Below are 17,568 nucleotides of genomic sequence, written 5' to 3'. Positions count from 1 at the left end.
GTTGCATATAGTTGCATAAGAGTTAATTTGGAATGGTCTGGAATGTGTGCTCACTTGATGTGATGCCTCACATATTTCATTTCTTCCACATTACTTTGGAGATTGTTTTTGGTCTGATTGTTGTTTATTTACACGAACTACATCTAATTAGGCCGACCAAATTGATGTTATTGTTATTGTGGATGGTATATAAATGATGAAATCATTTTGGCAATTGGTGTGTGTGTTATACAAAGAGTTTGTAAAGCTATGCAGAGGTTTACAAGTACAGTAGAATAGAATTAAAGATAGTTTAAGATGTGTTTTAAATAGTGAATTATAGTCAATATTTCAATGGATGCAATTCTCAATAGTTCAATTCTTTTTATATTTATTAATCAGAAGTTTTGTATCTTGCCTTGAAGAAGTGATCTTCAATGTCTACAAGTCCTCATTGTATATTTCCCTAAGGTTTTGGGTCTCAGTCTTGCAAGTACTCCATTGGGAGCAGTGAGCTCCTTGGCCTTTGGCCTAAACTTTGTAACTTGTTTATTGTATATTGAAATAGTTCTCATTGTGGTTTTTCTCACATTGGGTTTTCCACAAAAAAAAATCTTTGTGTTCATGTGTGATTACCTTTTTGTTTCAACTCTTTATTTTGTGCATATTGTAAATAGAATAAATGTTAAGTGAATAGTTAAATCTGATCAAGTTTTGATATATGCTGATTTAGCCCCCCCTCAACATCTAGAAGTGTTCAATAGAAATGAATTAGGAGGGATGCCTTATATAGGGATATCAAGGTAAAATCACCTTTTTCTTGACTTCGAATTATCATATTTTTGCATCAAGGATAGCTTTGGAAAGGGCTAGATCTACTTATTATCCTCTCAAAATTCTAGCCAAACATTGTGGACAATGTTACCTTGAGCACCTACATCCTAGACAATGCTGCCCTGAGCATCTATGTCGCAATGAAATAGGCCCAAATTTTTAGGGTCACGAGATAATAGGGCTTTGATACAAACTCTTATATATATGATGAATGTAAAATATATATGTTTGATCATGAATTTGTTTGTAAACCCCAATCACGTAGGGAAGGAAGGAGGTGTAAGGAAGAGGGGTAATTATAAGATCACCATCTAAGTAGGCCAACCCCAGTGGATGTCCATGTTGCTTGACACTCTAGGGCCAAGGGGAAAAATATCCACTTTTGGGCTTAGAAAGGATGATTAAGAGGCCCCTATTATCATCTCCTCTTTGAGTCTACAATTATTGGTTATTGACCTTAGGGGATGAGACATTGATAGCGAAAGTAGGTACAAGGACCCCACTAGGTAGACCACCCCGAGTGGATGTCCATGTTGCTTGCCACTAGGACCAAGAGACAAATGTCTTTTTTTGGGCTTAGTGCGGGGATGGCTTCAGGTAGGCCTATCATGCTTCCTCTTCCAAATCCTAATGTGCTTGAATAATAAGGAGAGATATTTTTTAATAGTTCTTATATACATTTTTTTATAAACTCTTTGTCTAATGTTATTTTGTGGGCTTGATTTCCAAACTTTAAGATGGTTTTTAATTTAAATCTGTAATGAATTGGGACCTTCCCAACTTATATAATAAAAATCAGACCTAAGAATTACCTTTTTTCAAATTAAAAAAGAAAAAGTGCGCCTAGGGAAATTAGAGTCACTACCTTACTTCGAACATCCTAAAACTAACGTGTAAGAAAGAGCTCAAACAAAACTTGAATTGCCCACCTCATTAAAAACGAAACTACAAGTAGTTCAAGTTTAACTACCTATATGAATTTGAAAACCAACTCATCTAAAAGCTTGCAGTACTTTTTAAAAATAAATTACGTCACTTGTTGAAGCAATCAGAACACTCAGATTCAGTCACTTGCGTGACATCTACCAGAAAGAGATCAAACGTTGTACCAGGGCGGCCATTTTAACACGTCTTAAATTCATCGCAAATTTTAATCTCGGTTCACCAGAAACAAGTGCAAAGTAGAGAAAATTGAAAAAACTAACCCTGGTGGTTCTCAAATGAAATGAAAAGGAAATTTTACTATAATTTAAAAGCTTCACGCAATCAGTAGACTCTTAGCTGGTTGGAAGTTGAACTCACAACTGCCACAACGACAAAACTAGAGAATCTCACGTAAACAGTCTACACCAAGGTAGCTCAACATGCTAAACTTCAAAAGATTGTGCGAACAATTTAAACTCTTAGACATGCATGAGGATTCTTGGCAGTGAAGCAGTTTACTTGTTCAAGGCTCAGTCATGAACAAAATAAGATTTTGCCTACTTTTTCACCAAACGAGTCCTCAAATCATAAACGCTCGAATCCTTTTCAATGGATTGTTCTTGAGTATTTATTTTTTTCAAAATTGTTCTAAGTTGCCCATTTCATGAATCCTATTCAATTTATTGTTCTTTCTGGCACGCTATGTTTTTGTCTCTGAGAATTCCATGCTAAAAACCTAACAGTCCAAGCTTGTTTTGGCACTTAAAACACCCACAGAATGCTATGTTTGGTATTCTAAAAAGTTTCCTTCACGGAAATATCACCCACCTGCCAAGATATGTGAGCACATGTGAAGCATATTCAATAGATCTATATATAAATGAAGTATCTTAATAGAGATTTATATGTGAAGTATCTAGATAGAGATTTATATGTGAAGTATCTTCGTAGAGATATATGTGAAGTGTCTTCTTTTGCTGAGTTCGATCAAAAGAAACGATGGGCAGTGAAGGAAACATTCTTCAGGTGACAGAGATGAGAAGCCCATTGAGCATCACCACGACAGACTCAGCTAGAGCTGAAGAAGCATCTAAAAGGGTAAGTTTCACACAAAAAGCTGGAAAGAAAAGCCTTTCCACCATAGCCAAACTTGTCAAGTTGCTTCCCACTACAACTGTGCTTTTGTTCCATATTCTTTCTCCCCTTGTAACGAATGGGGGTCATGGTTGCAGCAAGGTCAATAGAATTTTAACAGGGGCTCTGTTATCCTGTTGTTCTTTTAGCTGCTACTTTAGTTCTTTCACAGATAGTTTTAGGGCAGATAACGGGAAATTATACTATGGGATTGCTACCAAGAAAGGCCTATGGTTATTCTGTAGATGGGAACAGAAACACTTTGATCCTTATTTATCTGATTATAGACTTAGGTTCAGAGACTTTGTGCATGCAGTGCTTTCTGTTGTGGTGTTTGCTACTATTGCTCTTGTAAATACAAATATTGTACGGTGCTTTTATCCATCGTTAACAGAGAATCAGAAGGGGCTATTGATGGGTCTTCCTGGGGCTGTTGGGGTTGCAACCAGTGTGGTGTTCATAATATTTCCCTCAAAGCGCCATGGAGTTGGGTACCCTCGCTCCAAATAACTGAAACGTATGTTTGTCTAGCTCATACTGTACAGCTGATATCTAGATTTGGTATGTAGCTGGTGTGAATGGATTTAGGGTTATGTGGATTTGAACAATAAATGTATACTTTCACATGTAAATTTTAGGTCTATAGTGATATGTATTGTTTGTTTGATATCATTCGTCTTAGTTGTTTCTAGTTGAAGACAGATTTTCAATTTAAACATGTATATATTCATATGTTCAATTTGTATTGATCTTAGGTTTTTTCTACTTGAACCACCTTATTCGATTTCAGGTCAAATTATAAAATTATATGCTCCATTTGTAATGGTCACCTTGGTTAGATTGTGTGAATTGTGTTTACTGGATTTTCAGTATGGTAAACCCATCACCAAGAAAAGATAGAGCTAATGTTTGAAACGATTTGGCTCCGAATATATATTTCTGATATGCAAGTATATTGCATGTTCAATTTTGAGTCATTTTCTCGTTTTGGATAGATTTGGTAAGTTGTTTAGTTTTTGACAGATACGACCATAGCACGCAGTTGTAGTTACTAGATATGATGCATGTAGGATTCCAAAACAATCAAGCCTTGTTCATGTCGAAGCGCCCAAGTCAATCAGAAAGACTAGAATTTGTAAAATATATTAAAACTAATATATAATTGTATGATATCATGTACAATGTTGGACAGGGTTGATTTGGAAAGGTTGTGAAAGTTAAAATTATTAGTGCCTAAATATAGGCAATCAACCAGCTCATCAATTGGTTTAAATAAGGTTTGAATTAAAAATTGCCCACACCTATCTCTCTTTCTATATAAATATATTTCATTTAATAAGATTTGTAAATGCATATAAGAATTAAAGATTATTTATTAATCAAAATGATTAATTTATTATTTTAATATTAATATAAAAAATAAAGTATACTATATATGTAAGATGAAAAAAATATCAATCTATTTCAATTTTGATAAATAACAAAAATGTTTTGTCTCACATAAAATTTACTATAATTTTTAGTTTTCATAACATATTCAAAATCATCAATTTCAATAGACTTTTGTGCTATTCATTTTGACTATTCATTCTACTAATTAATTTTAATTGGTATTTATATTCTAAAGAATATATCAGATTTGAAAGATTATGCACAAAACATGTGTTAAGATTTACAAGTGCTCAATGTCTTGGAAGGGATATATTTGAATTTGCACTTAATATGGTAATAATAAATAGTTAAAATATTCAATCAATTATTTTTTCCTCTATCTATATATATTAGAATATGTCTTTTTATAAATAGCTTTCCTATATTAAGTTATTAAAGGTTCAAGATATAGTACCAAAAGAGTGGGTGAAACGAGATCAAATTTATATTTTGAAATAAAATGTAATAATTGAACAACATAAGACTCAAGACTAAAATGAATTGATTAGAAAAGGTCTAAAATTCAAGAATAAACATTCAACCAAATAATAAAATCTTAGTAAAAATTAAAAAAGAATAAAAGAATTAAGGGTAAATGAAACATCAACAAAGTGAAACTATTATTAAAAATATTCATAATAAGATCCATAATATTAATAACATAGTGTTGTGGAAGGTACAATATCATCATCACACTTTCAATGCCTTAATAAATCATTAGGAGTGATAGTTGAATATAATCGATAAGGAATAATTTCTTAGGATCAATAGGTTAGCACTTCTTTACATAATACATGCAAGGAGAAGTGGTCAATGCTAGCTATGTGAATTTTATTGCTTGGTGAGTGCTAAGTAGAGTGAGAGTTTGAGGGAAGATTCTTTCTCTATCTATATCAACACTTAAACTAACTTTGATGAAATTTCATCTAGGGGAGAAGCCACAAAACTCCTAATATTTACAAGACTATAAAAAATTAAGATAAAATATTGGAAAGATCTTGTTAAACAACTAGCGAATTACCAATACAATTGAAGATCACTAGTGAATCACATACCTTTGTCAAATAATTCCAAGTATACTAAACAAAGGGGTAATAATTATTTCATTAGTAGTTTGAATGGTAAAAATGATACATCTTGTTTAGTGATGAAAGAATAAAAATCATTTTCTTTCGCACACTCACAATACATTGACTTAAAAAAGGACAATGGGAATCATTATTTGATTTGTAGTCAGGCTAATGAAGGTGTATCTTGTTTAGTGATTAAAGAAGAAATTCAATGCTCCTTGACACACTCACAATGCATTATATAAATAGTAGAACCCCTTATTTTTCTTCAATAAATTTCATGTTATTGCTCTATTTGAAATTAGTTATCTTGCAAATAATCCATCTATATAGGGAAGGTAAAATCATAGTATCATTTCAAGCATAAATATTTTTGAACTCCTATAGTTACCACGTTCAAGACTAATAATTTGGTCTAGCTCACATGGTTGAACGAAATGAAATACAAAAAAAAGTAGCATATTTCATATTGGGAGAGAAAAATAAATAGACTTCAAACTTAGTGGTTAATTCATTCAAAACCCTAGTTTTTAAAATTGAAATTGAACTTGTGTTTTACAAGAATTGCTTGTTATTGTCTTAGATCTGAAAATTGCTTTGTTTGTCAAATTCAATTTCTTGTTCAATTTGCAAATCAAATTTATAAAATTAAGAGGTTCATTGTTAAAAACATAATTTTCAAAAAATATCTTGAAATTGTGCAAAACTTGAGTTTCCATTTTATTTTCAAATTTGTGACTGTTTTCAAACTTATCCTCTTTCCTAAAATTCAATTTTTCAATTTCCCTCCTTTTTCAAAATTCAACATTTCAAAAATTAAGTGGTTAGGTCCTAAAACCCTAATTTTCAAATTTAATTGGATTTTGTGTAAATTTCAATTAATTTCAATCAATTTCAATTTTCTAAACACTTTTTATGGTGTCCCTATCCCTTAGGTTTTGCCCTTTTCAATTTTGCAATTCAATTCCTCTTTTTTTCTCAAAACCCTAATAGGGTCCTATTTTCACATTCAAATCTTAATTTCGCCTATCTAGAGATTGTAAAATCCACCAATTTTTTGGGGTTAGCTTTAAAATCATCGTAACATTTAGCCATGAAATTTTTTGAAAAAGTTACGAGGACCGTGTGCACTTTCAACACGGTCCTCGATTTTTTTCCCAAAAGTTTGAGAGACTGTAATGACTATATTCAATATCTTAAATGCATAAAATTGGTTGATTTTGTTGATTTTTTATCCCTCTAAAATAAAAAATACCTTCAAAATTCAACATTTCAAATTTCACGAATTTTTTTAAAAATTAAGTGGTTAATTATAATTTTCCCTAATTTTCAAAATTCTGATTTTTTCAATTTTTTAAAATTAAGTGGTACCCCATTGGCCCTAATTTTAAATTTCCAATTTAATTTCATTCATCACAAAATTATTTTTGGAAATTTTGTCATTTTCTCCTTTCAACAAAGTTCAAATTGTTTAATCATCATTTTCACAAATTTTGAATTATTCAATTTTGCAAGCTTTGTTCCTTTAATTCAAAATTCAAATTCAAATTTTCAAATTTTCCCTATAGTGCATTAGTTTTACCACTATTAGTCCTACCTATACTATCCCCGTTAGACGAAGCATTAGAATTAAGGCTTCCCAAGGTTTAATTACCGAGGAGATGGAGCATAATTTGAGTGACTTCTTTAATGAGGATAATGTTAATTTTTCCCATCCTAATCATATCCCTATTTATCCAACTGATGAATCCCATGACAAAGAAGAAGCTTTGACTAGAGTTTCTATAGATCAAATTTGAAAATTAGACAATCAATTTGATAACTTTCAACAATGGATGTCCCAAGAATACCCTAATCATGAACCTCTTCCTCTAATTGAAGGCCTTAAACACATGATTCAAAGTGATAAGAATTAAATTGATATATTATGTGGAATTTCTCATATTGTTGATTCCAATGTCATCCCTATAAAGAGTTGTGTTGAAACCCTAGGTTATTCACAACCCCCTACAAAAGTTAATTCTTCCATTCTTTTGACTACTCCTATGACTAGTGTTCCTACTTTTAACTCAAAAATTATTGTTACATCAACTCAAAATGCCATTCCTACAAAAATTAGTCATGTTTGTTCATTTAATCCTCCATCTTTACCTATGTCTTCAATAAGCATTCCTATTATTCCTCAACCAATAAATGTGACACAGGGGGAAATTCATTTAACAGTTTTATTCCTCCTTTAAGAGTCCCTCCTCCTACTCAATCATCACCTATTCCTACTTATCATAATGTTCCACCACCTTCAATAATGTCACACCGCCTTCTCAATAAACAATTTCTAACATCAATTCTTCTACCAAAGCAACCATTAACAATCTTGCTCAAACCGTGTCTTCCTTACAACAACAAATTGCTTTCATGAGTCAATAGAGGTTTAGTGTGCCCATATTGGATGTTGCGAGCCCACTTTCTCTTGATATTGTTAAAGTCATCTCACCTAAACATATTGAGATCCCTCAATTGGAACTCTATAATGGAAAAGGTGATAACACATGTCAAGAGATATGAAACCTTGTGTACTAACTTTGCTTCTGATTAAATATTGCTTGCAAAATTATTTACTAAAACATTGAGAGATAAAGCTTTACAATGGTATTTCTCTTTTCCTTATTATTCTATCACTTATTTTCAACAATTTCAAAACAATATTGGTCCTAAAATCACTTTGACTGATTAATGAATTGTAAAGAAGGTGTTAAAGAAAAAGTGACTAATTTCATTGGTATATATAATGATTTGTGTGCTCAGTTTTCTTTTCATGTATCAGATAATGATGTAATACCCTAAAAATGGTCATGTAAACCATGAGCCCCTAATCTCAACAATGTCACTAGGGTCCTAACCAAAGGCAATTAAATAAATCTTGAGAACACATTTAATTTCTACAATCATCAATGTCACATGGGAAAATTAATCACTCAATATTAATTAAATGTTTATTTTATTAATTAAATTATTCCAAGTGTTAGCCCTATATTTTTGCTTGTTCCTAAAGCCTCATGATTAGCTTAAAATCAGCTATTTTTAATGTTCAAATGCTGAAGTTTTTGTGGCCAAACTCCATATCAGCTGAGAGATTTTAATTCTTTAATATTCGAGTTACCCATATGTCCAAATAATTAAATCTCAAGTCTTATGTTTCATATGCCAAAATTATTTCTGGGTTATGCTCTACTTGGCTTGTTTATTCTACGGTTAAAATTTCGCAAGAAACGAAGTTTTCACTAAAACGTTATGATGGTATTTCTATGGAAGCCCAAAGGAACAATTATCATTGAACTTGAACCTTGAACCTCCTTAAGTTCAAGCAGTTCAAAAGGTTCAAAAGGTTCAAAGATTCAACACGCAGCCAGATATGAAAACAAAGTGATAAATCAAATATAATGTGGGTGCAGTTTGTGTTTTGAACCTTTTGACTGAACCCCATAGGTTCAAGGTTCAAGCGGTTCAAAAGGTTCAAGCGGTTAAAATTTCGGGTTCATTGTAATTTTTGGCCTTTGAACTTGAACTTTGAACCTTCTTTGGTTCAAGCCCGTAGGTTCAAGCACGTAGGTTCAAGGTTCAAGGTTTGATTTCAGAGGTTCAAATTCAGAGTTCAAAGATTCATCAGATGCAGGTTCAAAGTGTGTGACTTCAAAATTTCAGCAAATTCAAAATCCAATAATATTGGCATGTTTAATGTTTGTAATTTTCAATGTAATCTGGAACCACGGATTTTCTGAGACAAAAAAACGAGTGTTGGTGCGAGAGGCATAACTTTTAATTGAACCGTTGGATCGTGCTGAAATTGTAATATGATTTGGAAAACGTAGTTTTTGAAATTGTCACTGGAGCGATCGGACAAATATTATCTTAGTCAAAAGTTATTTATCTCTGAGTACCCGTCTATAAAAATTCTGATATAAAAAGATTTGAAGATTTAAAACAAAAAAAGTTATCAGGAAGAGGATAAAAGATAAAAGAAAAGATTGATTAATTATGTTTTCAAGAATTAGTTATTGATAGCTGAAAGTCTCTTTAAAGAAAGAGAGAGACTATATAGAGGAGAAAAAGGAAAAGAAAGGGGTTCCAAAAACTATGATTTTGGGAGCAACAGATAATATTTTGGTTATCATATGAATTGTTTGGATTATAGAATGACTAGTTATTAATGAAATGTTGTGTTATCTTTGAATATATGCATTCTTAGATTTGCAATCTTTCTTAAGTTGATTATGAGCACAATATAATTTGATGATCAACTACCTCTGTAATCCTTTTCAATTCATGTTTATTATTAGTTGTTGGATGACTCACATTGTATTGATTTGCTTGATCCCCCTTGCTCTGTGAAGCATGAGAGAGTATCGATCGAGCCATTAGTCTTCGCTGAGTCTCTATTTTTTCTTTGAATTTATACAGCAAGAATGTTATGAATCAGAGTCTGTGAACTCTCCTTTGAATATTCTTTTCAAAACTTTCTTATGTGTGCAGTTTTGAAAGCATTTATTTGTGTTGATGGATAAATGTTGAAGCCTTTCGATGCTTTCTAGTTAAAAGTGTTAGCGTAGCAATTGTATAATAAATTCATTGTAAATCTTGTAAAAAGGGAGCTATACCTCTCAATTGGGAGGAAGATTATCAATTCAATGATAATCTATCCAACTGTTGGTGCTCTTTGTCCTTTATCCTGGGCATTTGGAGTTAGTATGTGTATGTATTTGTTGAAGGACAAATCTGTTCACTAACACCAAGTAAATCATTTTAAACAATTATCTTATTTATTTTAATTAAATATCTTTTGTATATTTAGTTAAATAAATCAATTTTCCATGAAATCAAGAAAGAGGAATTGGAAATTATTAGCACAAATCTTCAAAAAAGGAAACAAAACAAAAAAGAAATTAATTGACCAAAAAATAATTAAAATTTGAGAAAAGAAATCAATTGGAGATAATCTTGAAAAACAAATTAAAAATTGATAAATAATCACAAAGAAAGAAATTAAAACAATTAAATATTAAAATTGAATGAAATAGAGAATAAATCAGTTTTTCCCTGATTTTATCTTAATTTTAGTTCAATTTCCTTTAAAACTAAGAAAAGCATCCAATCACATCAATTCATCGGGATTGTGCTTCCTCTTGGAAAATCTTAACCGCTCATCATAATTTCATCTCAGCCTGTGGTTTCTTTCTGAATTTTCAATAAATTCACACTCTCATCTCTCATTCAAGGATCCTCAAGAATATATTGTTATTATGTTGTTTTTGCTCTAGGTTCATTGAGAAGTTGCATTGAGATATTGCATATTAGTTATTTCATATTGCTTAAATCATTTAGCTTAAATATTCATATATTACTTAAATCATGTTAGATTAATCTTGCATATCTAGATTAAATCTTGCATCCATTTAGCTCATATTCATGCTCATATAGATTTAAAAATCCTTCGTTTAGGTGTTGTCTAGTCACTAGATAGCTTGGCAATCTGAGAGCAATCAAAACTCGCATCTACTAGAAGGCAATGGGTCGCTTTGTAATGGTTTATTAGTCATTGATTATAGATTTACTAACCATGCATCTAATGACTTAATTGAAGTGTTGTGTATTCCAGATACAGATACAAGTCCACTTTTCACACAAATTTTTGGTACCCAACGTGGGGTAGAAGACTACATTTTCAGCCTCAAAATCACTTTTTTTTTTCTATCCTACAGGTCTCGTCTGTATAGTCACTACTAAATATCATAAGAGTAGTACTACTACATCATATGACATTCAGTCAAGATCTCTGTTTTATCGTACAAATCAGGAAAGGGGCTCGTACGAATTTCTACTCTGAATATCTAATTTTGTGTTTTGTCATTTAATGCTCACTACTAACTTGTACAAGAAAAGACTTTTGTCATTTGCTTCTGTGAGAATTTTCGTACGATTTTGTATTCGGTTGGGTTAAAACAAGTTTCATTCTTCAGGTTTTCTGTTCAATTTTGAATACACTAATGCTAACCCTGAATTGTCTTTTGTCTACCTGAGATTTTCATAGCCTAAGTAGTTTCTTGCAAAACTCTTGTCAAAGAATTTATCAATCAAACATACACCTGTCAAAGAATAAAAACAACATGACTACTGATGCGTTATTTTTGCAAGTTGCCTAAAGAGAATCAACCTAACATCGTGTATTCTTTAAATTCATTTTTAGACACCTAAATTGTTATCTGGTTAAAGAAAAAAATTGTATTTTGTGTTTTAAGAAAGTTCTGAGAGGTAGGAGAGTATGCTCTTGTTTGTATAGACAATCATAAATCCAGATCGTTGATGCATTTTCTTTAAGTTTGAGATTTGTATATCTTTAGCGGGTCTACCCTCTCGAGGAGCTAATAACTCTATAACCATTACGATCGGTAAGAGGGGAATGACCCAAGTGGGAACGACTAAACACCAAGTACTCCAATCCACTATAAAATAAATGTGATTTGATGAAAATCGAGTCAACGACAATGCTCAGGAATAGTTCTCGTCTGTATCTTTGGGTATATTAAACCTTGGTTTTCAAGGCTGGGAGACCTCTTAATTGAGTTTATACCTCGACGTGCTAAACAAACTCCTTACTTGTTCCAATTCAAATTAGATGCTACCCAATTCACCTCCGAAAGGTTGATAATATTTGTGCAAGAGAGATAGTAATTCTCCCAAGACACTTGTCATATTGTGCCCCCATTAGCTTTTGGGGTCAGCTAATATGGCATTGAGAATCCATTTCGTGAGACTCAGCGACCATATTTTGATTAGCTATCGGGTGTGTACCTAAGTCAACAAGCAAAGGTTTTCTTCTCTAAGCCAACTTCCATAGGGTTTGCATGTTGTGATTGGAGTTATTATTTGTATTACGTTTTTTCTATGTTTTCATCCCTGAAACAGAAACTAAAATACCAAAAATGGAGAAAACAATACCAAATAACTCAGTGATAAACTCTGTCAGTGTCAAAAACTAGTCCTCGTCGGTCAGTGAAAACCCAATCCACCTCAAAACGGGTCATACTCAGTTATTAAAAAATCAGAATTTAGTTTGGCCAGACACAGTCCTACGAGTCTTCTATTTTATCGTCCTGCTTCATATTATGTGTCATATGATATTCCATCATTACTAATAGTCTATCATTTTAGCCTCCATTATGTGTCGTACGAGCCCTGATTGTATGTTGTCTGGGTCAGAAAAACTATTATTTTATCCCAAATCCTATGTTGTATGATAAAACATTTCATTTATCAGTTTTTCATTTCAAACATACCCATCTCTCGTATGGTCTTAGGTGGCAACTCGTACAAAACAGTATTATTATTTTCCTGAAGCTATTGCACCGTCGTCTAGTCCTGTAAAACCTGTCGTATGAATCTCTGATTTTGTCAATCCAGAAAAGTCAAACTTGCCTAAAACAATCTATAGCGAGCCTAAAATTGGTTATCATCCTCCTGAGCATAAACAACCTTGATAGTGTACCCCTGTTGTTGCATTGCACGATTTTGTCGATCATCTTACAGCTAGTTCAATCAAACCTAGTTAACTTAGATAACATCTTACACAGGATAGATCATTCCAGAAACCAGACCAGATCTTAGTTACTTCACTCAATCACCATGTTAAAATGAACAACTAGCTACAATTTGATCTTGACTTCTGCAACACATCTAGCTCTCGGTCCTGTCGGTTGTAATTCCCATTTAAACAAGCAGTTCTCATAGCAAAATAGACAAAGGACAAGGAACACACTTTTCATCAAATGAAAATTCACTCTTTGTAGAAAATCTCGTCTCAAATAAACCGTCATCATCACCAATACGAGTTTACCATCTACCAATCTTTAGTCAGCCTCTATCTCCCACCATGTCTAGAGAAAGGCAAGAAAAAAAAGATGCTAAACACAAAACTTATGACGACATCAGTACCCATGATACCAACAGGGGTTCCTCATCAAGTGAATCTAAAGCCTCTGAACCTCCAAAAAAAGATATTCATAAATGTCAAAAGGATAAAGATTTCCAAAAAATGATGAAGTTTATCATGTCTAGAGAAAAAGAAGACTATTTCCTAGAACTATCAAAAGAAGGAGCTAAGCTTCCTACTGGTTATGATGTGGAGACCCTCGTCACTAAAGAGAAAGAGACACCATTGGGAATGCTAAACAAATAATTACAAGCATTATGAACTGAGATCATAGAACTGAAAAACAAAGACAAATCACCAAAACAATATTCTCTGGACATAATATGCCCATTCTCATTTGATAAAAACCTCTACATGCCTCCATTTCCCTCAAATGTAGAAATGCCTAAGTTTGACAAATATGATAGGACTACAGATCCTCAAGATCATATAAGAGAATTTTGTGCTTTATGTATGGAATTCATGCACGACCAAACGTATCTCACGCGCCTTTTCTCGAGAATTTTAGGCGGGCAAGCTATGGAATAGTTCTCAAGTCTAGCTATGGGGATAAATTTTTTTGAAGAATTAATCCAACTATGTCTACAACAATACTCCTATAACATTTGTCACCTAGTCACTATGAAAGAGATTTGCAATACCAAACAAAAAATGGGAGAACCCTTTCTCACTTTTCTCCAACGATGGAGAAAGATGTTCTCTAGATATTCACGAACTATTCCAGATTTTGAGAAGATGGATATCTGTGTTAAAAAATTAATCCCTAAATTGAAATATAGTGTCTAGATGCAAGTACATCCTCCATTCAACAAAATGGTAGATAATATCCTCAGAATGGAAGATGTGCTTATAAAAAAAGGGAGATATATCACTTTGGAAAGAAATATCACAAGGTTCTAGTTCTAAAGAAAAGAAAAAATACTGGAAATATGACAAAGATAACAACAAAAACATTGTTAATGATGGGGTAGTAGACACCGTTAAATAAAAAACAAAATCCATAATATTTAACTTGGCTAGTGGCACGCAAGCACTCAAGGCAACTGAAATTGCAGCAGAAAATCCGCCAAAAAATTCAAGAGAATGGTTTAAAGATAAACGTTGGATTTCAAAGCCTAAGCATGAGTTTACTCCTCTAAATGAATCATATGAATCAAGTTTGAAAATTTATTGGCAAATGATCTGATAAAATTGCTAGACAATTCTAGACCATATGATCTAGAAATTAAACCCAAATGGTGGAGAGAAAACGAATACTATGACTACCATTGGAACAAGGGACATAACACAAACAACTGCATGAAACTCTGACATGAAATTCAAGATCTCATCGATGCTGGAAAAATCATTTTTTTGGAAATCACATGACTAATTCTGATCATAAGGCCTTTAAAGATCCCTTACTGACTTATGAACAAGGAGATTCCTCAAAATCCAAGGGAGGTGCTAGAGTCAATTATACCTACACTAACAACAACAACATGATCAGCGTGATTGAATCTTCCCAACTTGAATATTGCAATGTGATCATAATCAAAGATAAACAAAATCAAGCACAAACTTCTAGTGTTGTGACCCATACTCAAAAGAAGGTTACTCCCAAGGAGCTAGTTCCTCAACTTTCACTCAAACAATATCAAACCTACCAACTCCTTCAAATAGACAAACAAATACAATTACGGCCAAATCAAAACAGCTGGCTTCATCATCCTCTCTTGGTTATAGTATTGTCAAACAATTGAAAAGAACTAACGCTCGAATCTCCATTTTGGAACTTCTTAAGATCTTTGCTGCTCATAGAGAGATCCTGGACAAGGCTTTGTTGACCACTAGTGTCCCTATAAATTTAGACGTAGATCAGCTTCAATCTATGGTGGGTCACTTGACTTCACCTCATTACCTTACTTTCTCTGAATAAGATGATAACTCACTAAGTCACCCGCATAACCAACCATTACACATCTAAGCTATGATCCATAAACACTGAGTTAAACATGTTTTGATAGATGGAGGCATTGGGTTGAATATCTATACCTACAATCTACTGATACAGCTAGGATTTTCTAAAAATGTTATTGATCCAACAAAGAAAATAACAATCAAAGCTTATGATGAAGAAGAAAGAACCTCTAAAGGTCTAGTACTATTACCAATCAGGGTAGGACATGTGGAAAGAGATGTCATCTTTTAGGTCCTTGACCTTCCTCTTTCATACAACATCTTACTGGGCAGGCCATGGATTCAAGAAATGAAAGTAGTACCATCTACGTATCATCAGTGCTTGAAATTTCCTTATAATGTAGTTGAAGTTAGTATTCCTGCTGATACAGGCTATACTTGAAATGCATTAACGAAGAGTGCTGATGCTTTTGTTCCTTATAATAAGGTAGCCTCTACAGCTGAAAGTTCGGAATCTTTGCTAAAAGATTTAGAGAAGAAATTGAAAATCACAAACACTGACATGGATGGCTACAAGATAGAGACTGTACTCTCACTAATGTCTCTTGCTCCATCACCAAGACAGTAGGGAAAACCATCAGAGGTTATGAAGCCACAAATTTCAACTCCAAAAGTCATTTATAATGGTCTCCTTATATAGTCCTCTACTGCCATTGGAGATGAAATAGAAGAGGACGCTTCTCTCAAATGGATTTTCAAAGAAGATATTGCAAACAAAGAAATATGACATTGCGAGATTTCCTTGACACAATATGGTCCAGGCTATAAGATGCTTCAATGCATGGGATATTCAGGTACTGGTCCTTTAGGCAAGTGTTAAGAAGGTATTATTGAACCTATTAAGTTACAAACTAAATGTGCAAATGACAAAGGTGGACTAGGATACAATCCAAGAAAGTCACCCGATTAGAAACGTACTCCTCACCATCAACCTAAGTAGAGGAAAAAGGTACTACCTTCAACATCACAAGAAATTAATACTCAACAAACTCAGGATGAGTGTGACCATGAACAAGAAGAATTGCCAACCTAGAGAGAGGAAGAATATGGTAATCAAGTTCTGATTGTATCAGCTATAACACTATAGGAAGTAGAAATCCTAGAAGATATGAGAGAAGAAACATACAGAATCAGAGAATTGTTTGCACCACTGAACATTTTGGTCATGTATACAGGCAAACAACAAGTAGATGATTCAAAAACTAATTCAAATGAGTATGAATGGGGTCCAGACCATCTCTCAGATGTATCTACTAAATAAACCATTGAAGAATCCAGTGATATCATAAATGCTGCACAAGAGCTGATACACTTAAAGATGCAAAAAAAAAAAGAATAAATCAGACTAAAAATACAAGAATACTATGAATAGCAGCTGGAGGAAGAAAGGACACAAGAAATTTATTCACGTACTAACTCTCCCTCTAATGAGATAGGACAAATCAGGTATGGGACTACAAAAGAAGAATTAGAAGCTACATAAGTAGGACCAATTATCAGTCCAGAGGAAGGTGAATGAAACAGATGATAGGGATTAACAAAACAATCAAGGTTATGTCCACAAGTGTGTCAAATACAAGTGATCAATGAACCAAATCACGAAGGAACTTGTAGCATCGAAGATGTAGGTATTGATACTATATATACTTTTACTAAACCACTTGAAGACGAGTCAGAAACTTCATCTTATGACTCTGATAACTTAGATAGAAGCTCTATTTATAACAACAACTATTCAACAACACATTATGACTACTTTGTCATGAATGTTGAGATGTTTCCTGTTGACCCTGTTACTGTCACACCATGGTATGTAGTCTAGTCTGAAGTAGGTGACGACAATAGAAGTAGGTTGGTTGGGTTAGGTCCAATAAATACTAACATGAATTTCAATAATCATGTTGTAACTCCCTTGAACTTGTTGAAAATTTATCTTTGATACATCCTGAACTGATTGACTATACTCTTTATAACCAACCTTTGAATATACCCACCTTCGCCAATGACTACACACTATCCTGCTATCTTAATGGAGTAGAACCAATGAAATCTTCCACTAGTGAGCAAAGCGAGAAAATGACTAAAACAAACATCAAGTATCTCAGTCACAAAAATCAAAAAAAGAAAAATAAGAGATTTGATGGCGAAAACCACATTGTGGCAGAGTCAGAATAAAAAATAGTGAAAATAAAGGACATACCTAAAGGTGAAAACCTCTTCGAGGCACCTGAAGGTGAGATACTTGATATGTTG

General features: G+C 33.0%; 1 protein-coding gene across 1 annotated transcript; it reads left to right on the top strand.

Moving 5' to 3' along the window:
- Positions 1 to 2,633: 2,633 nt before the first annotated feature.
- On the top strand, positions 2,634 to 3,543 carry LOC131067734 (protein DMP2). Its single transcript, XM_058002860.2, has one exon. The coding sequence runs from the start codon at positions 2,737 to 2,739 to the stop codon at positions 3,379 to 3,381; it is 645 nt and encodes a 214-aa protein (XP_057858843.1). The 5' UTR covers positions 2,634 to 2,736; the 3' UTR covers positions 3,382 to 3,543.
- The last annotated feature ends 14,025 nt before the right edge of the window (positions 3,544 to 17,568 follow it).

Source organism: Cryptomeria japonica, chromosome 9 (assembly GCF_030272615.1).
Source record: "Cryptomeria japonica chromosome 9, Sugi_1.0, whole genome shotgun sequence".
NCBI classification, from domain to species: domain Eukaryota; kingdom Viridiplantae; phylum Streptophyta; class Pinopsida; order Cupressales; family Cupressaceae; genus Cryptomeria; species Cryptomeria japonica.
This window is presented reverse-complemented; position numbering and strand designations above follow the sequence as displayed.

What these genes read in the sequence shown, in the direction of transcription:
- LOC131067734 (XM_058002860.2), top strand. Translation starts at nt 2,737, where the DNA reads ATGGGCAGTGAAGGAAACATTCTTCAGGTGACAGAGATGAGAAGCCCA.